General features: G+C 43.9%; 3 protein-coding genes across 3 annotated transcripts; 1 reads left to right on the top strand and 2 right to left on the bottom strand.

Moving 5' to 3' along the window:
- The first annotated feature begins 14,045 nt into the window (after positions 1 to 14,045).
- LOC138982190 (uncharacterized) lies at positions 14,046 to 17,213 on the top strand. Its single transcript, XM_070355416.1, has 3 exons — positions 14,046 to 14,174; positions 14,458 to 14,753; positions 16,897 to 17,213. Exons 1-3 carry the CDS (start codon positions 14,108 to 14,110, stop codon positions 16,903 to 16,905), a joined length of 372 nt encoding a protein of 123 aa, XP_070211517.1. The 5' UTR covers positions 14,046 to 14,107; the 3' UTR covers positions 16,906 to 17,213.
- On the bottom strand, positions 16,537 to 18,466 carry LOC138982191 (uncharacterized). The gene is made up of 4 exons (XM_070355417.1): positions 18,173 to 18,466; positions 17,449 to 17,539; positions 16,942 to 17,073; positions 16,537 to 16,655 (listed from the first exon to the last, which is right to left on the bottom strand). Exons 1-4 carry the CDS (start codon positions 18,223 to 18,225, stop codon positions 16,578 to 16,580), a joined length of 354 nt encoding a protein of 117 aa, XP_070211518.1. The 5' UTR covers positions 18,226 to 18,466; the 3' UTR covers positions 16,537 to 16,577.
- A 1,588-nt stretch (positions 18,467 to 20,054) lies between these two features.
- LOC138982189 (uncharacterized) lies at positions 20,055 to 24,262 on the bottom strand. Its single transcript, XM_070355415.1, has 4 exons — positions 24,088 to 24,262; positions 23,142 to 23,265; positions 22,269 to 22,358; positions 20,055 to 20,495 (listed from the first exon to the last, which is right to left on the bottom strand). The coding sequence occupies exons 1-4, from the start codon at positions 24,121 to 24,123 to the stop codon at positions 20,296 to 20,298; spliced, it is 450 nt and encodes a 149-aa protein (XP_070211516.1). The 5' UTR covers positions 24,124 to 24,262; the 3' UTR covers positions 20,055 to 20,295.
- Positions 24,263 to 24,342: the final 80 nt, after the last annotated feature.

The following is a 24,342-nucleotide window of genomic DNA, read 5'->3' as shown; positions in this document are numbered from 1 at the left end:
ATTCCGCTTGGGGGCGCGTTTACGACATTCACGACTACTAAACACCACGAGCGTGAGGCCTTGTCAAGGTTAAGTTGTAAAAATAATTTCTCGCTGCCGTGCGGATCGGGGTAATTTACATATCACTGTTTTCCTTCTTTGGGCCTCATCAGGCAGTGGTCATTTCCCAGGAGATTGCGATAATGATTATTTGTGCGGAAGGGTGATCGTCCTCGTCTGGTCATTCCTGCGTTGAGCAGGTAGACGGCTTTACCGCAGGGGCGTCTTATCCAGGTGGGGCCATGGGGCTAGAGCCCCACCACTTTTCCCCCCTAAAAAAAAACAAGTCGCGTAAGGCGAAAATACAATATTTAGTCAAGTAGCTGTCGAACTCACAGAATGAAACTGAACGCAACGCAACGCAGCAAGACCGTATACTCGTAGCATCGTCACTCCACCGCCCGTGGCAAAGGCAGTGCACGTGGAATTGACAAGAAGAGCGGGGTATTCGTTGCGCTGAGAAGGATAGCACGCTTTTCTGTACCTATCTTCGTTTTAACTTTCTGAGCGTGTTTTTAATCCAAACATATCATATCTATATATTTTTGGAATCAGGAACCGACAAGGAATAAGATGAAAGTGTTTTTAAATTGATTTCGAAAAAAAAATTTTGATAATAATTTTTATATATTTAATTTTCAGAGCTTGTTTTTAATCCGAATATAACATATTTATATGTTTTTGGAATCAGCAAATGATGGAGAATAAGATAAACGTAAATTTGGATCGTTTTATAAATTTTTATTTTTTTTTATAATTTTCAGATTTTTAATGACCAAAGTCATTAATTAATTTTTAAGCCACCAAGCTGAAATGCAATACCGAACCCCGGGCTTCGTCGAAGAGTACTTGACCAAAATTTCAACCAATTTGGTTGAAAAATGAGGGCGTGACTCAGTGCCGCCTCAACTTTCACGAAAAGCCGGATATGACGTCATCAAAGACATTTATCAAAAAAATGAAAAAAACGTTCGGGGATTTCATACCCAGGAACTCTCATGTCAAATTTCATAAAGATCGGTCCAGTAGTTTAGTCTGAATCGCTCTACACACACACACAGACAGACAGACGCACATACACCACGACCCTCGTTTCGATTCCCCCTCGATGTTAAAATATTTAGTCAAAACTTGACTAAATATAACAAGTCGCGTAAGGCGAAAATACAATATTTAGTCAAGTAGCTGTCGAACTCACAGAATGAAACTGAACGCAACGCAACGCAGCAAGACCGTATACTCGTAGCATCGTCACTCCACCGCCCGTGGCAAAGGCAGTGCACGTGGAATTGACAAGAAGAGCGGGGTATTCGTTGCGCTGAGAAGGATAGCACGCTTTTCTGTACCTATCTTCGTTTTAACTTTCTGAGCGTGTTTTTAATCCAAACATATCATATCTATATATTTTTGGAATCAGGAACCGACAAGGAATAAGATGAAAGTGTTTTTAAATTGATTTCGAAAAAAAAATTTTGATAATAATTTTTATATATTTAATTTTCAGAGCTTGTTTTTAATCCGAATATAACATATTTATATGTTTTTGGAATCAGCACATGATGGAGAATAAGATAAACGTAAATTTGGATCGTTTTATAAATTTTTATTTTTTTTTACAATTTTCCGATTTTTAATGACCAAAGTCATTAATTAATTTTTAAGCCACCAAGCTGAAATGCAATACCGAACCCCGGGCTTCGTCGAAGATTACTTGACCAAAATTTCAACCAATTTGGTTGAAAAATGAGGGCGTGACAGTGCCGCCTCAACTTTCACGAAAAGCCGGATATGACGTCATCAAAGACATTTATCAAAAAAATGAAAAAAACGTTCGGGGATTTCATACCCAGGAACTCTCATGTCAAATTTCATAAAGATCGGTCCAGTAGTTTAGTCTGAATCGCTCTACACACACACACACACAGACGCACATACACCACGACCCTCGTTTCGATTCCCCCTCGATGTTAATATATTTAGTCAAAACTTGACTAAATATAACAAGTCGCGTAAGGCGAAAATACAATATTTAGTCAAGTAGCTGCCATTTTTCAGCAAGACCGTATACTCGTAGCATCGTCAGTCCACCGCTCATGGCAAAGGCAGTGAAATTGACAAGAAGAGCGGGGTAGTAGTTGCGCTAAGAAGGATAGCACGCTTTTCTGTACCTCTCTTTGTTTTAACTTTCTGAGCGTGTTTTTAATCCAAACATATCATATCTATATGTTTTTGGAATCAGGAACCGACAAGGAATAAGATGAAAGTGTTTTTAAATTGATTTCGACAATTTAATCTTGATAATAATTTTTATATATTTAATTTTCAGAGCTTGTTTTTAATCCAAATATAACATATTTATATGTTTTTGGAATCAGCAAATGATGGAGAATAAGATAAACGTAAATTTGGATCGTTTTATAAATTTTTATTTTTTTTTACAATTTTCAGATTTTTAATGACCAAAGTCATTAATTAATTTTTAAGCCACCAAGCTGAAATGCAATACCGAACCCCGGGCTTCGTCGAAGATTACTTGACCAAAATTTGAACCAATTTGGTTGAAAAATGAGGGCGTGACAGTGCCGCCTCAACTTTCACGAAAAGCCGGATATGACGTCATCAAAGACATTTATCAAAAAAATGAAAAAAACGTTCGGGGATTTCATACCCAGGAACTCTCATGTCAAATTTCATAAAGATCGGTCCAGTAGTTTAGTCTGAATCGCTCTACACACACACACACACACACGCACGCACACACGCACGCACACACGCACATACACCACGACCCTCGTTTCGATTCCCCCTCGATGTTAAAATATTTAGTCAAAACTTGACTAAATATAAAAAGACACAAAGAGAGAGAGAGAGAGAGAGAGAGAGAGAGAGAGAGAGATAGCCTCAAAGGGAAAGAACTCGATAACGCTCTTCTTTTGCAATAGAGACAGAAAGTTCCGATTTGGTGTGTCTGCTGCTTTTTCACGAGATTGTGCTATCGTATTTCCTAATTAAAATTGATAGCCCCACCACTTTTTCATAGCGTGTGACGCCCGTGTTACCTGTTGTGCCGGTGTCACGATTTCATCTTTCGCCTGTGTACATATTATTTCCCCCTCGATATATACTCAAGACTGAAATGTTGTTTCCTGGTAAAATTAAGAAGTGAAATTATTTATGGACGAAAAGCATGTCAGTTTCTTGCATGTGAAGAAAATTGGTGGTGAAATTTAATAGATTTCACTCCCAAAATCGAATTCTTCGAAAACGTGTACCGAGTGGTTACGTCCCTTGAATAAGAAGGGAAACATGTTAGGATGAATCAAATTTCTAAGTTAAATAAACAAAATTGGTTGGACAAATTTGGCCCCATGAATGTAAGGTACACAAGGTCGCTCATCAGTACTATCGAAGGGTGTTTTCTTTGTTCAGTGTAGAGTTTATACTAGATCAAAGAGGCCGAGAATCGAAATATCACCACGGCGAAAGATGAAAACGCCACACCGGTTCCTCAGGTGAAACGCTGTTTCAAGTCTACGGCATGTGTTTCAATGTTTCAAGGGGCGGAGAAAGATTCGAGTGACCCAAGTCTGAGCGGCGGCCGAACGGCTAGTCCGTGTGAAACACAGTTTCAGTTTCTGTCCTATTGCTTTCATTCATTTGTTTATTTTTCCTCTCAGTTGAAAAACTGACTAAAGTCAACTAATTGAACTGCACTGAGAGGACGTGAAACCCTAACTCCGACACACCCTAAAGAGACTTGAACTGTGAAGACTAAAGGTTAAGGAAAATATGCCTGTATTTTGACTTTTAACGCCAGTGATACCGTGCAGAGACATATCAATGAGTCTCTGATTAAAAGTACTGTAAGTGTTTAATTTTGTTTAAATTGGGGAGAACAAACACACACGGCACACACTGCCACACCCGTGACACGACGGTCAGTCAGTGACGGCACACGCACCCGCACTGCGGCGAGACGCACACCGTGCACTGACCGTCACTGGCCACACATCAGTACACACCGTCGTCACTGACTCAGTGACACACTGACACATACACACTGACACACACACACACTAACACACACACGCGCACACAGTGACCCACTGGCATATACCGGCACAGCCTGACACCGGTGCACACACACTCAGTGGCGGCACACACGCCCACCCGGCACAGCCTGCGGGCCACACACACCTGACACACTGACACACACACACACACACCGGCACACACACCGTGACCGCACACACACACACACACTCACACTCGGCATGCTGGCACAGTGCAGTGCATTGTGACACACGGCACACTGACACACACCCACACACACACACACACACCCGTCCGGCATACACACACCGTCAATCACACACAAACACACACACACACTGACACTGTAACTGACACAGTGGCACACACGCACACACCGGCTGACACATTGACACACACACCGGCACATACACACCGTCACACCGTGACACCGCACGCACACACTGACATATATACTAGCGGAAAAAAGTTAAGGACGGTTCACACACGCAATCACAGCAAAAGAACGAATGAACATATCAGTCGTACGGAAATTTGGAACACGTTTACTTCAGTCAATGTGCAACGCAACTGCAAAATTTGGGTTTATTTCATCGAGCCGATTCGGTTATTCATGTCCACAAACAGCAGAGGGGTCACAAATAAACATAACAAGTCTTTCATGAGGTCAATAATGGGTGTGTCCGCCACGTTTGCGCTCAAGTTCACCACACCTTGACTGCAGAGTTCATAAGCTTCGTGAAAAAGGCCTGTGGAATGGCCTGCCACTCCTGTTGGAGCATCTGCAGCAGCTGCTGCAGGTTTCTGGGAGGCTGGTGGTTGGCCCTCACCTGCCTGTCCAGTTCGTCCCATACATGCTCTATGGGGTTCATGTCTGGCGAACAGGCAGGGAAATCCATCCTGACGACCCCGGTTTGCTGGATGTAGTCGTTGACAAGCCTGGCCCTGTGAGGAGTAGCATTGTCATCCTGAAACACGGCGTTTGGGCCAATCTGCTGCAGGGTCGGCAAGACAATAGGGGCGAGAATTTCGTCCCTGTAGCGTTGACCAGTGAGATTCCCGACCACATGGTACAGGGGGGTGGGTTGATGAAGGCTGAAGCCCCCCCAAACCATGACAGAGTCCCCGCCGAAGGCCACCCTCTCGTGCACTGTGTCGTCTTCATAACGCTCGCCCTCACGCCTCCAGACCTTGCGCCGGCCGTCAGAATGGTACAGGTTGAACCTGGACTCGTCACTGAATATGACCTGAGCCCAGTCCCGGCGCGTCCATCTCAAGTGGCGGCGACTCCAGGCCAGACGAGCCCGGCGATGACCCTGTGTCAGCAGGGGACGCACAGCAGGACGACGACTCCGCAGCCGGGCGTCATGCAGGCGGTTGCCGATGGTCCTCTCACTAACGTTGATGTTAGTGGCCTCCCGTAACTGCCCTCTGATGACCTTGCAGGTGGTGGCCCGGTGCTGCAGCGCCTGCCGTTGGATGAAACGATCTTCCCTAGGAGTAGTCAGTTTTTGGGGCGACCCGACCTGGGCCTCTCCTCGACATTTTTTGTCGTCTGGAACCGTTGATTCAGCCTTACATGACTGAATGCGATACCCCAAGTTGCCTGGCCACTTCGCACTTGGATACGCCGTCGCCACGTGGAGCCAGGCAATTGCTCTTCCTCGGTTGAATGTTGTCAGCTTCCGTCTGGCAGGCATGGTGAGGAGATGGCAGCTCGCAGAAAATCGGCGGCTTATAAAGCCGAGTTCGTGATCACAATTCACACTCGAAGGATTGTCCTTGCATGTGCACAACAATTTTGCCATGTTACCTGCCTTATTCTACCCGTGCGCACGCCAAACAACAGCCTACTTTTTGGCGATTTTGCTATTTTAGTCACGTGCTGCAGCTCTGCGCCCGGGAGTCCCGTGCAGTTTTCCTGCTAACACAGCATAACCTACCCATTGGTGTGTAGCATGCGACAGCCATTTGATTTTGCTGACGAAAGAACAGGGTGTTTTAAACAAATGAAAGTCAGCGGGGAAATCAGTGGCCCGTCCCTAACTTTTTTCCGCTAGTATATATATATATATACACTAGATGAATACCCGCTTCGCCGGGTATGGCTGCGCCGGGAAGAAGTCGAGCCGAATACTCCGGCCGGCTTTGCCGGCGCACCGCACGGAGGAAGGGAGATAATCGCGGCTGAAAACACTGGAGAATATAAGGAAGAGTTACTGGGAATGGATCCAGAGAAAAACCAAAATCGGTTCAGCGCTGCGCGCTGAGAGGACGTGTTGAAATATCTCATCGATGAGGTTGTGTCCGGGGTGTAGCTGAATACGGTCTCCAAATTTGAAAAAAGATCCACCGAGAACTTTGGCCGTGCATCGCGGACACACACACACACACACACACAGACAGACAGACACAAGTCGTATATATATATATATATATATATATATATATATATAGATACACACACACACACACTGTGGCATACTTGACGCAGACATGTCGTTGCCATAGTTAAACACTCCGGCGACCAGTCCAGCAGCAGAGAGATAGAGCAATTTAAGAGATCTGACCGCGATGACTGAGCTTGGCCTGAGGCTGCAATTTTGAGTCACTCACGGTAACTGACTGAAACGGAGTCGGGTGCTCACCGGCCTGTACCAAAAGATACCTTCAGGCTTTCCGTGAAAACTGACTAACTCGTTCTAAACTGCAAAAGACGGATGCTCCCGGGCTTCTATGCGGAATAAGAGCATCCTTCCTCCCAGACCGACATACCAAAAATCCCAGGCTGCTTTCTCATTGTGCAGAGTGACAATTTTTTGCTGAACTTACCGTTCCGCAACTGACATCCGTATAATGTACATCAGAAACATACAGTGCCTATGTCTCTGTTTATAAAGTGAATCTCCAAACACTGATCATATGATTCAGCAAAGAATTCCCAATCTGCACTGGAAGCAGCTCAGTGTTGATTTTCAGAACCGTGCCGTTGCCGATGTGCCGCCCAAGCTGAAGGATAGTACTCTTATTTCGTGTAAAACAGATTCGTGTTGCTTTAAAGGGTCGTGTCCATGAAAAAGAGGGAATCTTTAAAGCCCCAGTATGTCTCAAATGGTTTACAAAACGATTTAAATCTTCTAATGAAAAAAGCAGTTCTAACCTTATGGAACACACTTGCAATAGCATTTAATAGCATTAAATGAAACAGTTCGTTTGAATTGCTATTTAGCTCGCGTAAACCACACACCAGATTTCGTGGTTTATCTAACCCCTGAGCCATCGTGAACCCGTGTGATCCACTTTCCTTTTTTTCACAATTTAGTCGTCAGTTTGTGATTTCAATGCGACTGGCTGTATCTGCAATAGCACGTTATTGTGTACCTCTGATTCTAAAACGCAACAAACGGCTGCGAGTCACACGAACTTGTCGGCGGCGGCTGGCTTCAAAGAAAGCAAGCGCTATGCAGAACAATCGTCTGCTTTGAGACACGACCTTTCGTGACCCTGCTTCCGGGCTATCTATTTTTAAACTTTCAAAACTTCGAAATTGGCCACAGCCACCACACGAGGACGCTAAATCTTACTTTCATCATTATTATGCTAAAATTGAGTTCTTTTGAATCAATGGTCAGGAATTGAAACGGTAATCACACGCTTTTGAACTGCAGAGGAAAAAAATATGAGAGCAGTCAAAGTGAAACATGAACACGTAGGCCCAACCGCGTTTCAGGGGTCTTGGCCCACATTTTATTTCGTAGCTGTAACTGTAACTTACGATTAATTCATCCCCAACAATCCACTCCAACCAGGCAGTTGATTTTTGGTATGTGTCCAAGTGGAAGGATGCTCTTGCGCCATGAAAAAGCCTGGACAGATCTGTGGTGGTGAACAAGATGGTGTACACGGGAAGGATATCACCTTTAAGCTAGTGACACTGACGATCCACCCCCACTGACAACCCCCCCCCCCCCACAACACACATACACACACACACACAGGCACGCACACACCCCCACATGAGTTTAGCCATATCGAAATCCGGGCCTTTTTGTGTCCTGTTGTCAACCGACGTCTCACTTCTGTGTTATTCTTAAGAAAATGTGCACAACTTCGTCCGTATCGTAAACTGCTGTAATAATAATAATAATAATAACTGGACATGTTTAAGTACCTAACCTATGGCTCTAGGCCCTTTACAAAGGAAATCTAGCTGTATCTAGCTGTGACTCAATTGTGACACTATCAGTGCCTTTAAAGAAAGCATGACATTTCTGAGAACAATGACAAAGTGACGTTCACACAACGTCAGTCTAAAGACATCACACAAAAAGGTAGAAGAAACTGCATTAACAGCAACAACAACAACAACAACAACAACAACAACAACAACAGAAAGAAACAAAGAAACAATGAAAAAGAAAAGAAAAAGAACGGAAGAAGGCAGAAGGAAGGGATATCAAAAAAAGCAACAGCAATAAATGTGCCGTTCCGAGTATAATGCCCGCAGATTAGACAAGGTCACCAAAATATTTATTAAAAAGAATTAAATTAAAAAGCCGATGGATATGATTGTCTAAGTAATAAAGAAAGAAAGAGAGATCAACAGCAACCATGGAAGAAAGAGAAAGAACAAATGTAGTATTTTTATTTTTATTTCTTGAAATAAAATTGCAAATGTCCAGTGAAACAGCTAATGACCCAGCATAATATATTGTCCACCTGAATTACTTTAGACTATAAAGAATCAACAACGTTGCTTCGCTTGAGCACGAAATTACCGCATAAATTATCAACAGCAAAACATAAAAGCAATTATTCATATACATGATTTAAGAAAGGCACAAGTATACCAGAAATTCAAAATACTCGTTTGGCTTTGGTGCCATACTATACGATTAATACAGATTTAGATACTAAGCCTAATCTCTTCTTTCCTTCTTTCTCCGTTCTGTCCCTCTCCCCGCCCCCCTCCCTCTCTCTCTCTCTCTCTCTCTCTCTCTCCCCTTCGTTTTTTTCCTACTCAGTTACTTTCCGTAGTTTCTGTTCATGTCATCACCGTTCTCCACTAACAAAATTGATAAATAATGAAGGAAATTGACGGTAAAAATTCGGAAATCGGAAGTCTTGTATCTTTAAGTTTACCCGCGTGGTGTTGGGAAATGGCGCAATTTATTGATTGTGGGAGTAGCTGTCTGCGCGAAGGTGGTTGAAATGAAAAGACGCCTGTGAGGATTTAATAGCATAATCAGGTTAATTAATGCATTTCTCAAGTATCGCGAAATGTCACCCTCAACAGGGGCGGATCAGTTGCTTTGTAAGGGGGGGGGGGGGGGGCACTTTGAATCGAAAGTGAATGTGATGGGCGCGAAGCGTCCGAATTTGCTAGGGGGGTCCGGGGGCATGCTCCCCCGGAAAAAAAATTGCCCAAAGAAGCAAAATGGTGCCATCTGGTGCCATTTGAACTTAGAAATGGTCATAGAATCAGCATAGAAAAATCGTTTTTATTTTCTTCTTTTTTTTTCTTTTTTTTTCGGGGGGGGGGGGGGGCACGTGCCCCCTGTGCCCCCCCCCCCTCGTCCGCCCCTGCTCAAAGCGAAAGAAAAAAAGGAAAATCAATAATGGATCTCAGGTGGCTTTTCAAAAGTACAGGCGTGATGAAAATGTACTGACTTCAATTGCAGTATTCGTACTATTTTTTCTTCTTTTTTTTACTTCTAAAGAATTGTTCCATAATAAGCCTTCTTCATTTTGTGTTCAAACTAAGGCAGTCAGTTTTTATTATAAGACACACACACAAACACTTACACCGACACACACACACACACACACACACACACACACACACACACACACACACACACACACACATCCGCATTTGGTACTTATGATAGCATGCTGACAGCTGATCATTTACCAAAGTCACCCAACCCACTGAAATAACTCAGTTGAGACGCACAAACAAGGCCGCTACACCCACACTGTGTAAGATGCACAATTACTCCGAGACCTATGTCCGTCTGGTTTGCATGCAAACAAAATAAAGGAAACACTGTCGTGTGTGTGTGTGTGTGTGTGTGTGTGTGTGAGTGCGTGTCAGTATATATGCGTGTCAGTGTGTGCTAGTAGTGTGTGTGTCATTGTTTGGGTGGACGCCGAGTCTGAGTCTAAAGCCGGACATGCGAATGGCTCTTCTCTGTGACCGTCTGTACGCCCGTGTAAGTGTGAATGACCGTGTGTGCAAACTTAAGTTAGTCAGTGTTTCCTCATCGGGCACTAGGGTCGACACAAAAGCAAAAGCGAGCGACTGTGACAGCCGGACACTTAAACCACAGGCCCATGATACTGGGGGCCGAAGGAGGGTGGGGGTGGAACTCTCCCTGCTCGTGCATTCTTCGTACCGTACTCGCAAAACATGCACTATCCATCCCCACCCAGTGTCATGTGCCTGCAGTATACGTGACCTGTTGCTCATTTTAGTTTGTATTCTTGCTCGTTCACATAACCCCCTCCTCCCAACCTCCCAACCTCGCACCCCCCCCCCCCCCATCCCCCACCCGCCGATACCATTGTCACCTGTTGTTCATTTATAGTTTTGTATTCTTGCTTACCCCCCCCCCCCCCCTCCCACCACCTCTGGTCGTGTCACTGATACACGTGCCTGTGTAACAAACGCTTTAAAACGTAGGACTTATTTTATTTACGATCATGATTGTATATTGAGTGAGAAGTTCTACAGGGTAACTGATGTAAACTAAGAGTTAGACACGTGACAGTCGTGTACACTGTCAGTCTCCCCCCCCCCCCCCCCACTCACACACTTGTGACACACACACACACTGACACACACACACACACATACACACACGCACACGTTTTCTCGCCCACCTATAGGTGTAGCCCAATTCATTCCAGTGTGATGAAGTGTTGTCTCATATCATTCCTTCTCCCACCTGCACACTGGTAGACTACAGAACGATGTGCGGAATTGTGAGTGCAAAAGGCGGCTGAGGTGTGTTTCAAGTCTCGTTAAGTGCTGCAAATAGCGCTGGCTCACACAGGAAAGTAAGGTTATGCGGCAGAGATGTTGCCATGGTGAATACCTTACTTTCTCAAATTTGTAGAATTGACTGCATTACAACTGTCGGCAATTTTTGGAGGCCTAAACAAAGCCGGAAAGTTCTTGGCTTCACCCAAACGTGAAAAAGTTCGCCAATTCTACCAAATAGTTATAAAGATAAATGTACATAAAATAAAGACCACAGAGTCCGTCGTCGGCGATTTTAAAATAAGTTTCACTGTTTTGCACGTACGGCTGTGTAATTTTATGAAACTCAACAACAAACCATAGGCTATGAATAAAATGAGTTGATACGGCTATCTATGCGATACAAAGGCATGAGAAGATCTGTTATCCCCCAAATCCAGCGTCTTGTACCTCTGCCCGGGAACAAACGCCGCTTTAAACGACTTGCATTATTTACTGAACCTCTTACGATTGTCAGGGTCACAGGGGTTCAGATGTGTGTGTTGAAGCATTTCTGAACTCCCACAAACAAGTTATTTTGAGCCACAGTAGATTATCAGTGCGTTGGCAAAACGGCGTCAGTCAGAGAGAGAGAGAGAGAGAGAGAGAGAGAGACTCATTTTGGGTGATGATTAAATTCGAAGTCTTTTCATCGTCAGCACACCCAATGTGACTGTGACATTGTCGCCGCGCGGCGGACGGAGTGTGTCAGTGACGGTATGTGTGTATGCGTGTCAGTGTGTGCGTGCGTGTGTGCGCGCGTTTGTGTTTGTAGAGGGAGGCGATGCTTTACCACGTTCACCGGGAATGGGCTTTTTGGACGTAACGTGCTTGGGAATGGGGAAATTCTCCGGCGTGCACCGTGCATGGAGCTTTTTCGTAACGTGCACTGTGGATCACCGTGCATGGCACTTTTGGCCTCAACGTGCACGTGCACAGACCCCCCCCCCCCCCCCCCCCCCCCATGGTGACCCTCTTTGTGTGTAAAAACTTGATGGGAGAGGGGTGGGAGAGAGATAGAGATAGAGAGAGAGAGAGAGAGAGAGAGATGGAACACCGCCAACTGAAAGAAGGGAGAATACAATTATCTTGTCCAAAATCAGAGAAGAATACAGGATTGTCTCGCTTGAGTCGCTTCGCGATGACGAGACTGATTGGGATGGGGAAGTTTCAAACAGTTAGTCAGTGGGCGCATGCTGCAATAACCTGATTTTTTATTACACTACGAATACTCTTTCAATATTAAATACATTATCCTCAACCTACAGTTGAAACCCCAATTGAAGACCTCAAGAAATCTGAGAAAACGCGGCAGGCCTTTTTAAAATAGAGGTAGGCTAATCAGTTTACAGAGGTTCCGGCCGAACGGCAAAACATTAAAAAATAAAAAAAAGCACACGATCCTAAAAGAGGTCTTAACCTTTGCCGTGCTTCCTGGGTTCACCTATACCCAGAGACACACTAAAATCATTGTAACTCTGGAACCATTAAAGGTATCGTTTTGAAATTTTAAATATCTCTCACACACCTAATTTGCTCTCTGTCTGCAAATTTTTAGTGTGTACATGACAAAAGATTAAAACTTATTGATTATGCTAATTAACATACACACTACCGATTGCGCGGGTTCATGCATACCCATACTTTTTAAAGAGTAGTAATTGTAAATATCCCTCTGCCGACGGCGCGGGTTCTGCTATACCCATACTTACCAAAGCGGCGGAACAGTGTTTATTCTTCTGCCGACTACGCGGGTTCAACCATACCCAGTAGGACTAGACAATGCCAGTTTTCTTGGAGGCGCTCTGGTACATCGACACCGGTGTCAGTACGGGCTCTTTTGCCTGACGCTTCCTGATTTTTGAACGCAGACAAGAAGTTTCACTGACGACTGACTTGAAGTTGAAACAAGCGGAGAACTACTGAGATGTACTTGGTAAGTTGTACTTTTTATGACAATCCACTAGAGAACTATTCACGTATTCATTATTCAAAGTAATCCTTGTGTGTGTGCAATCTGTGCACTGACTTGAAGTTGAAACAAGCGGAGAACTAGATCTACTTGGTAAGTTGTACTTTTTATGACAATCCACTAGAGAACTATTCACGTATTCATTATTCAAAGTAATCCTTGTGTGTGTGTGTGTGTGTGTGTGTGTGTGTGTGTGTGCAATCTGTGCGCTAATAATGGTCTTTATCAAGCGTGCGGGACAGTATAAACTAGGCTATAATATTCCCACCGGGAAGAAGAGTGGAGTCATTCATGGGATAGGTCGCAGTGTGTGATGCTTCTCGCGAAACAAGCGGTGCCCACCTTGAAGATAATCCCTCCTCAGTTTTACCCCAGGCCCATCTCCCGGGGTCATCTCTCTCACGTTCTTTCAGTTTCGCTATGTCTTTCACACACACACACACACACACACACACACACACACACACACGCGCGCGCGCGCGAGCGCGCCCACAAACACACACACAGTTTTTGAAGAGAAAAAAAGCGAAAGTGCGTGCAAGCCGATCCAATCTCATACTGATTATAATAGTAACTACGTCATTTGATTATTTGCAAATGACCACGATACACCCCCCTCCCCCCTTTTTTTGTTTTTGTTTTTTTCCATTGTCAGTTTACGCCGCCCATGTAGTCACAAAACAACTATGCCTATATGTGACCCTCCACCACGGAATGAGTCGCATGTCACCTTTGCATGATTTTCATATTTTTACATTTTCCTAAAGAGTTTGTTATGCTCTATCCAGTGGTGAAAACCGTTTTAGAAAAGAGCGGAAACTGTTTGAGTTATACGCCTGTGACTAAGGTGACCCTCACACTGTTACCATACACTCTCCGGACTTATATCAAGCCTAGCGCAGAACCGCGCGAGGTGACATGCGACTCATTTCGTGGTGGAGGGTCACATATGTTTGGGTTTAGTTTTTCTCTCCAGGTTACTAACAAGTGGTATTGCGGTTGGCACTGTTACAGGTGAAATGGAGCGACCAAATATCTTTGACGCTCTTCGGACAGCCAACGGAGACGATTTTCATGTGGACTCGGGTAAGATGAGAATGTGTCTATATTTATGCATTTGGGGTATGCCTAGTGAGGGCCGTTACGGCAAATCTGGACAGATATTAGTAGTGTTATGTGTGCATTATATTATGCTTGGACGTGTGCGTGTGTGTGCATGCGTGCTCGTGTGCTTGCTTTTGTCTTATACTTGTGTGTATACAAGCAAGCAGATGACCATGTGTGTGTGTGTGCGTGCATGCGTGTGTGTGTGATGCATATATCTGACAAGTGTGAGGTGTTGCATTTTGGTAAACAATATTTGTTTCAGCGATGTTGACTGAGACAACACCAGTAGTCTCACATGATGCTGGACACCAGGAACCTCAAAGTGGAGATGATGAGACCAGCGACGAGGAGGGCCCTCTGCCACCAGAAGGTGACAGTTCCCCAGATCAATCTGAGGCTGAACTGATGGAAGGAGATGAGCAAGTGCCAGAAGCAAGTTCTGAGACTGCCAAAGATGGAACCGAGTGGTGTTCTGCACCAACTATTTCCAAGACGGCCAAAACGGCACCCAGAAATATTTTCAAGATGCCCCCCAGTAAGCTTCTGGGTTGTCAAAATGTAAATACCCCCAATGATGCTTTCAGTCTTTTTATAACCGATAAAATTGTATCAGATGTTGTAGAGTTCACCAACATTGAAGGTCGGCGTGTTCTGAAAGAGGCATGGGATCCCGTTGATAGAGAGGAATGCCAAGCTGTCATTGGGATTCTGCTTTTTCTGGGCGCTAGAAAACAGAACATGGTGTCGACAGAAAAGATCTGGGACTCTGTCAAAGGTTCTGGAATGGTTCGTGCATGTATGAGTCGCAGAAGATTCCAAAACTTCATGACCTACATGCGATTTGACGACAAATCGACCAGAAGTGCGAGGAGAGAGAAAGATCAATTTGCCCCATTCCGCGATATGTGGACTGATTTCATGAAGGCTCTGAGCAGTCACTACATCGCAGGCCCTCTGCTCACAGTTGATGAGCAGCTTGTGCCATTCCGGGGCAGGTGTGGTTTTCTCCAGTACCTGCCATCCAAACCTGACAGGTATGGAATGAAAGTGTTTTGGGTGGCTGACGCTGAAAACGCTTTTCCTTTGTATGGCATCCCATACCTGGGTCGACCACTTGGTCAAGACAGGCAGGTCAACCTGGGTCGCAACATTGCCACAGAGCTGGCCACCCCTTTTTTCAAGAGTGGTAGAAATGTCACATGTGACAACTACTTTACAGATTTGGAGCTAGCTGAGACCCTGTCCAAGAATGGCCTGACTGTGGTAGGTACTGTGAGAGGAAACAAACGGTTCTTGCCAAATTCCTTCAAAACAGGAAGGCATCTTGGGTTGTACGACAGTGAGTTTGCCTACAATGGAGCAACCACTGTCGTCAACTACCAGAGCAAACGCAGAAAGAGTGTCATTCTTCTCAGTACTATGCATGACACTGGCGTTGTGGATAGGACACCGGAAAACCAAAAGAAGAAACCGGAGATTGTGTTGTTCTACAACGCAACAAAGGGGGCAGTGGACACTGTTGACAAGATGGCGCACGCCTACACGGTGAAACGCAGAACAAAGCGATGGCCAATGGTCATGTTTTTCAACATCATTGACTTGGCAACTATTGCTGCTCGTTGCGTTTGGAGTGTCAGGTTTCCTGCCCATCCTCTGTCCAAAAAAGATGGGCGGTCAGATTTCATTGAAAACATCAGTGACCAGCTCATGTATCCCCTATTGAAACAGCGAATGACATCAGTGGCGATGCCTAGAAGTCTTCATGAGGCAGCTGAGAAGGCCATCAAGCATCTTGAGTGTGACGATTTGGTGAAGCGTCAGCGCAAAACATCATCCATGAAAGCGCTGCTGCCACCAGCAGAGGATGCGGCCAAGTCTAAAAGGGCAGGATCAAAACGTCCAGCGTCCAGTCAAGATGCCAGCACATCCGGTTCTAAAATAAAGCGGTGCCTGTTCTGCAGCTGGAGACTGGATCGAAAGACAAAACATACGTGCTGTCAGTGTGATGAGTTCATCTGCCAAGATCACACCCACAAAGTCTGCCCAGTCTGCATCAAGGCAATGGCCACTTCCTAAACTGAAAGCCCAGAAAAAAGCAGAAGCCCAAAGGACAGTTTGACATTCCACTTGACTAACACCTGTATCACTTCATTTTGCACATTTCTGCAATGGTATGAGAGCTTCATATGGGCCAATGGCTTGTTACATTTCAAAAGAAAGGGTCAGTCGATTGGAAAGGCATTAGTAGAAAACACACACACACACACACACACACACACACACACACACACACACACACACACACACACACACACACACACAAGATGAGAAAGTAAACAGATACATTTTGTTGTCAATTTGTAATTTTCATGTCCAATGTGACTAATTGCACAATTTGCATGTCTTTGGTGGCCCTCTCCATTTGGCCCCAACCAGTTCTTCCAGGCTGACGTGATAGCCCTGCAATAAAATATGACATTTCATTTTACTTCATTGAAGGTGAACAACCTTCATCTCTGAACCATTATAAGAAGTGTATCATCTTTACTGTGTTAGTACAGACTTCACTTTTTCGTTTTCTAAATGATTGTAGGTTACTTCACTGTGTGTAAACTGATAGCCTGGCAACCTGGGTGTGTGTATGTTGGTGAGCTAACACATTGGTACTGAAAGTAAAAATAGAATGACAGAATTGTTGCAGGTAATGTGACGAAGGTGACAGCATTCACACTCCAACATATTTTACCTGGTCAACATACTGGCGGTCATAGGCCCCAGCTTGAGGAGGCCGGTCACCAAAACGGCGTCTCACCGCCTCCCGGATTTCCTCCGGATACACCAGGGTCCGGACCCCGCCTGTCTTCAATTTCCCAATGAACTGAAAGAGGAAAAAAGTGAAAGTAATGAAATTATCTGAAGAGACCATTATTGTTTGCTGTTGTACATTACTTCTATTTGTTGGTTATTTACAACACATGATTTTTGTGGGAACACATAAAACAATTATTGTGAAATCTCCTTTTGTGTTAAGCGTTTTTTTTCCTTCGCGTTATTTGAAAAAAACACGTAGGCAGGAAATATGTGCAAACACACGTATTGTGCGTATGTTGTGGGCGTATGTGTGGGTGCATTCCTTGTGTGTGTGTAACTTGCATGGTGTGTGTGTGCGTGTCTGTATGTGTTTGTGTGCGTGCATGCAGTGCGCTTCTGAATATTATAAGAACACGACAAAAGGTATAAAATATACACTTACCATCAAACTCCCCCACATCGATCTATAGACATCTTTTCGGCATGTCCCTGTGTGGAACAGGACATGCCGGAGACCGTTTGGCATTTCCAGGCTGAAAAGTAACCAGCAGCCAATGTCATTATGATGCCCTGGGATAACATGCATCAAATAGTCATGCATGTATATCTGCGCACACGCGTTTACGCTGGCACGAACCCACCCACACATGCATGCGCGCACACACACACACGGCACACACACACACACACACACACAAGAACGATCCTCCTGTGAACTTCTCATGAACACGTCTTTAGTACACTATTATGTGCATGCTTTCACATGTACACGCACATATATAACACAACAATATTCAAAAGCATGGACCTGTTCATGTGTATGTGCGCACAAAACAAAGTTAAATGCATACAAACAAGCTCTTATAAATGTCTCTACCACCATCCCACAATTATAACCCCTCTCCACCCACCCACCCCCTCCCTCTAAAATCCCGTTTTTACCAAGTAGGGGCTATTTTGCAAGTCGGGGTCGGAATCTAACCTTGCACCGGGAAGAAAGCGTGGCGGGACTCGGAACACTTTTCTTGTTTGATGTCACAAAAATGTAGACGTCACAGACACGTCAACACAGATACAAGCCTTTTTCTTTAAGCTACATATAACTTTTGACACATTGACCTCAGCAATCTGATAAAATATGTTTTATTCACATATAAATGACTTACTTCATGTCTTGAAGTGCCAGTTCCAACTCGCGCTCACACCCGGATTCTGCCATCGCTGCAAGAAGTCGGTGAAGGGAGAAACTCGATCCACCCACTGAAGTAGCGCTGTGGGTTTCCCTGAACCCACCCCGTCGTTAGAGGAATAAACAGTAAAAACACTCTTTGAAATGTATGGGTTCAGACAAACCCGCATCGTCGTTAGAGGAATAAACGGTAAAAACCCTCTTTCAAATGTATGGGTACAGACAAACCCGCATCGTCGGGAGTGTGTAGTCAAAAGCGGCATCCGGCAAAGGTTAATGGGGGAAGGGGGGGGGGGGGTCTTCTTGTAAAAGGATGTTTTCACTGTTATGCCTGAGCGTATCGTCTTTCGTATCGCTTCTACTTTGTTACTGGTTAAATAACTTTGCTCGTATGTCTGGATTGTGAGATGAAGGTCAGTCTCAGGGGCGGACGAGGGGGGGGGGGCACAGGGGGCACGTGCCCCCCCCCCCCCCCGAAAAAAAAAGAGAAAAAAAAGAAGAAGAAGAAAAAAAGATTTTTCTATGCTGATTCTATGACCATTTCTAAGTTCAAATGGCACCAGATGGCACCATTTTGCTTCTTTGGGCAACATTTTTTCCCGGGTGGGCATGCCCCCGGACCCCCCTAGCAAATTCGGGCGCTTCGCGCCCATCAATTCACTTTCGATTCAAAGTGCCCCCCCCCCTTACAAAGCAACTGATCCGCCCCTGAGTCTTCACTGCTTATCAAACCATAGTCCGGCTTCGTGTTTCTGTGATGCAGAGGATAAGTCGAGCTAGTCCAACCCGGTGTAACACGAGAAAATTACTCCCACGAGATTTTTACTCCGGAGTAAACATTTCGTACGAAAAAGTTACTCCCCGCTTTACGAAAAAAGCACTCCCCCATTACACGAGAAGTTACTCCCCAAGACAGGTGAGTTCCGAGTGAACATTTCGTACAAAAATGTTACTCCCCTGACGAATAAATAACGAATAAATTACTTCACCCCAACACAAGCAATTTAACTTCCCATGCCAGGTGTACGAAATGTTTACTCCCTTGTTCCCTGTTAGTCTTGGTGGTGGAAGGGGTGGAAGCCGGAGGGTAGCGCGACATTCGTGTGCGCGATATCACTTATTGGCATTATCATGTGCCTGTAGTATACGTGACCAGTTGCTGATTTTAGTTTTGTATTCTTGCTCGTTCACATAACCCCCTCCTCCCAACCTCCCAACCTCGCACCCCCCCCCCCCCCCCCCCCATCCCCCACCCATTCAGTTTGCGTACGAGATTTTTACTGGAAGTAAAACAAAACTTGACTAAATGTAAAAAATGGGCAGTAAAAATTTCGTGGAGGGAGTAATTTTTTCGTGCCTTGGGGAGTTCTTTTCTCGTACGAAAAGTGTACTCGGAGTAAGAATTTCGTACGAAATATTTACTCCGGAGTAATTTTTTCGTGGAGTAAACTTTTCGTGTTACACCGGGGGAAAAGACTTCTTTTTAATGCATGGCATTTTATAGGGCTTTGGATAGGATTGAAAGAAATCATAGTGAATTAAACCGCTGGTTGGAACCACAGGAGCTTGTATCAAGGTCAGTGCCGGGGCCAGTCGACAAATCAGTCTGTGCCGCATTCAGACCTCGGACAAAACAGCCATTATACATATGTAACGACTAAAGTGCAGAGTGACAACGAGAGACAGATAGCAACATTAACGATCTTCACACACACACAAGTACACACAATCACACACATGCGCACACGGCCGAACAGAAACACATAAGCACAGCGCACGCAGCACAGACACAGAGACGTAGCCTACAGCCGGCGGGGTTTAACCGCGGCCATGGCTGTACAATCAAATCAGGAATCAGGTTTTGCTTCAATTAAGTTTATTTTCATTTTTGCTTCGATTCAATTTATTTTTATTTTTGCTTCGATTCAGTTTATTTTCATTTACTGACGACTTTGAGGTTCAAATAGAATTGGCCCTATGCGGCCGTTTATTTTTCGACGTCAACAGGCCTACATGAACGCGTCACTGACTGACAAAGTCCCGCTGTCACCTCCGCGTAAAGGAGCGTCAGTCTTACTGAGTCGACTCCGTGACCTGCGCCTACCCCAAGCTCTGGGCTTGATGAGGCTGTTCTTGTGGACACTTGAGAAAATCCAACAGACTGGGACTCTGCGATCTCCTGCGACGGTTCGGAAGAGGTCCGCATCTGTATCGCTGACGTTCTTCCTCGACCTCTGCCTCGGTGTAGCATCGGCTGGGTGCGCAGCAAACGCCGGTGATTGGTCGGTAGCACACGTGACCTGTATGCAAATGTGGGAACAACGTCATAAATGATAAGGACAGCACTGATTCTAGTCCATGACTCGAGCTTGGATGGTTGGGTATCTTTATTTCAGCCCGAAAAAAACATCGGCATTGAGAATCAATTGTGTGTAATTGCGTTTGAAAATTATACAGTTAGAGAGAGAGAGAGAGAGAGAGAGAGAGAGAGAGAGAGAGAGAGAGAGAGAGAGAGAGAGAGAGAGAGAGAGAGAGAATTGAACTTTATTGAATTGAACTTTATTTAACAAGGATTAAGATTTAAGGCTACGCCTTTTCTTACAATCTGTCCTTGGGACGCATAGACACACAATTATATAATTAAAAAATCAAAATTAAAAAGTTAAAAAGTTAACCAACTAAAGGAGGTCGGACAATTTCAGCACGTGATAATAAAGATGACGATGATGATGATGACGATGATGATGATGATAATGATGATGATGATGAAGATGAGGCATAAAGAGCATACATACAGTATGTGGTTATTCATAAAATCAAATGCATACTATGCAGGTAGTTATAAATACAAGCTGGTAGCAATCGAACATATAGCAATAGTACAACAAAAATATGTTCAGAATATACAATGCACAGCATATCTTTGACGTAATACTAAGTGTGGTAAATCAAAAGGCGTTAAACTACTCAGACATTAAGTGGTTTTTAACACATTTTTTAAAACTTTTTAAAAGAGAGAGAGAGAGAGACAGACAGACAGACAGACAGACACAGACAGACAGAGACAGACAGACAGACAGACAGACAGGCAAGACAGACAGACAGACATAATAGAGATATAGAATTGAATTGAATTGAATTGAACTTTATTTATCGAGGGTAACAGAATAAGCAATGTATACATGCTTTTTTTCATCCGGCCCTCGCCCATTGAGGGTAACTCGATTAATACCAAGAAGAAATAGAAGTTAAGTTAATTACAATACAATTTACATAATTAACATGTCAAACAATTAAAAAGACATTTCAAAATGCATTATGAATATCAAGCAATGATGAAATATTATCACAGAATTATGTACTTGTTTCCAAGAGAAACAGCATGTAGAGTTCCTTCACTTGCAGTTTAATTATATCAGGAACGGAGTTCCACAATAGGGCGCCAGAATAAGAAAGACTTGACTTGTACAGGTCAATTCTAGGGGTTGGGGTAATAAATTTGTTTAGTTTTCTTGAATTATTCAGTTTGAAATTTGAGGCAATGAGTGTAGGTGCATTCCCTGACGTAATTCTATGCATCATTGCACCTTTGTTATAGGTAAATCTTAATTTGATAGAAAGATTTTTTTGATTTTTTATAATCAGACGTAGAGAGAGATGCATTTTTTAAAAGAATTAATTTAACAGCTCGTCTATGTAAAGACCACAAGTGTTTCAAAGTGTTTGCACTTGCATAGTCACACACACACACACACACACACACACACACACACACACACACACACACACGCACGCACGCACACACACACACACACACACATGCACACACACACACACACACACACACACACACACACACACACACAGGAGAGAGAGTGAGACAGACAGAGAGACAGAAGCATGCACGCAGGGCAAGAAAGAATCTTTTGGACGGTTGTCTAAATGTGCGTGCCTGCGTGTGTGTTCAGTTTCGCGTGCGCGTTTGTCTATATGGTTGGCTGACTGTCAGTTTGTTTGTCTTGGCGTGTGCGAGCAACGAGTACATGTGTGAAAAGTTTAAATTGATTAATCACCTTCCTGACATTGACAGATATTGTCACATTTCCCTCTGTATCCAGCAGATCCGCTTACACACGCTCCATTGGTTGCTAAGAGAAGTACACCTGTTGAGTTTTATAACAACTTGAGTTAATGTCATATGTAAGATGCTTTTGATAATTTGTCTTCCAGAACTTTTCTAGAAAAATTAAATCCAAAATATGAATGCATGGATATGCCCTGCATTTTAATGCATATTTCAACACGACATGGACACTGACTAAGCCAGAAAATATACATTTCTGAGTCCAAACAATCTAAGCTTTAAATATTTTACCCACCTGGCAAACTTTGCGAGGATGCCTGAACTTGAAACATTTTAATCATTTTGTAATCATTAAATGAAAGTCCGAGCTTCAATCATTTCATTCACCTCGCAAACGTCAAAACCTTGTGCACTCTTACACGAAACGTGTAAACAAACATGGGAAGTTTTACTTGAAACATTGTAATCACTTTGTTACCGTACATGGAAGTCTGAACCTGAAACATTTCGGTCCCTTCGCAACCATACAAAGAAGTCTGAACTCAAAACATTTCACTTTTCTCACAACCGTTCAAGGAATGTTGAACATTAAAAGCACAGCCCTTACCGTGTAAACGATTCGGCCCATAATCTCAAATCTGGCCAGTCTTTTTTATGTGGAATAAGACCATCCCTCCAACTTGGACACATACCCAAAACCAAAATATACCCAAAAATTAAACTGACTCCTTTCAGTGAACAGTGGGAATTTTTCACTCATCAGTTTTGCTGATTCACACGGAGGTGTTGTTTTGATATCAGTTTATTTGACAATTGCCATAAACAAACATGGAAGTGTGAACTTAAAAATTATTTCGCTTACCGGGCCAGTTGGCGTTGACAAGATTTTCTCCAGTTGCAGGATTTCTGCAACACTGGTTGACGCTACATTGTAAGGACGAGGAACATGTCTGTGCACTCGTCCAGGTCCAAGGGTATGCTAGAAGCTGAAGAAAGATAACAGTCGCAGAGAGTTATACATTGGAACTAGTCTATAACGACTGACCACCCAAGGGACCAACCAAAAGTGGTCGTCAAAGACAGGTGGTTGTTGTGGAAAGATCAATTATATAGTAAAGAACTTTTCGTCGGGATCTTTTTTGTGTGATCAGTCGTTATCGACAGGTAGTCGTTATCAAGAGGTAGTAGCCAGGGCAGGTTAGACTGTACAGTCTAACCTGTCTTCGCTACCACCTCTTCGTGACGACCACCTGCCCATTACGGACCGCTCAAAAAGATACCCAACGATGTTTCCCATGTCACGAAATGTACCTTTCCATGGCGACCACCTGTTCATAACGACCACATATGTTGCGTGGTCGTTATAGACAGGGTTTACGTGTAGAAGCCTGGGCATTCTCTATCAAAGATAGCTATCAGAACAGTTTTTACGGAAAACACTTTGCCTTTAAATAGGCGTGATTTTCCATTATCTGAGGATACAGAAATACAGGGAAAGGGGGAGATTGAAAAGAAGGTTCGTAAAAACACGAGGGGAGAAGGTGGTTTTTTTCCCCCGTGCCATCTGTACTGAAATAAGGAGACATTAAAAGAAAGTTCTAGGCTTCTATACTGATTACGCTTTATACACACACAAAATCAAACTGCGAGAACATTAAAAACGTGAAGACATTGTGTGTGCAGGCTTGAAGAAAAAAACAAATATTTCCTCAAACAGAAAATCAAATGACAAAACTTTGTGAAACACCAGAAAAGTACCACTGGAAAGAAAAAGGCATGTTTAATCGAAACTGATCAGAATTACTCACCAACATGAGTCCAGACACGCTGAACATCTTCTCCATATTTGTTTCCGTACGCTTTCAAGTCCTCAAAGACGAGTTAACAATTGCAAACTTCATCCGACACCCGAAAAGTTCATATGAAGGTCCAGCTGCGGAATGATGTGAATTGCCAGTATTTTTGAAGAAAGTAACACCTGTTCGCGCCAGAATTAATACCTTTTTTGTTGATGTTTTTCTACCTGTGACGCACTTTCTGCGGTGACAACCGCAGCGAAATCG

Source organism: Littorina saxatilis, linkage group LG12 (genome assembly GCF_037325665.1).
Source record: "Littorina saxatilis isolate snail1 linkage group LG12, US_GU_Lsax_2.0, whole genome shotgun sequence".
NCBI classification, from domain to species: domain Eukaryota; kingdom Metazoa; phylum Mollusca; class Gastropoda; order Littorinimorpha; family Littorinidae; genus Littorina; species Littorina saxatilis.
Note: the sequence above shows the minus strand (reverse complement) of the source record. Positions and strands in the feature narration are given on the sequence as shown.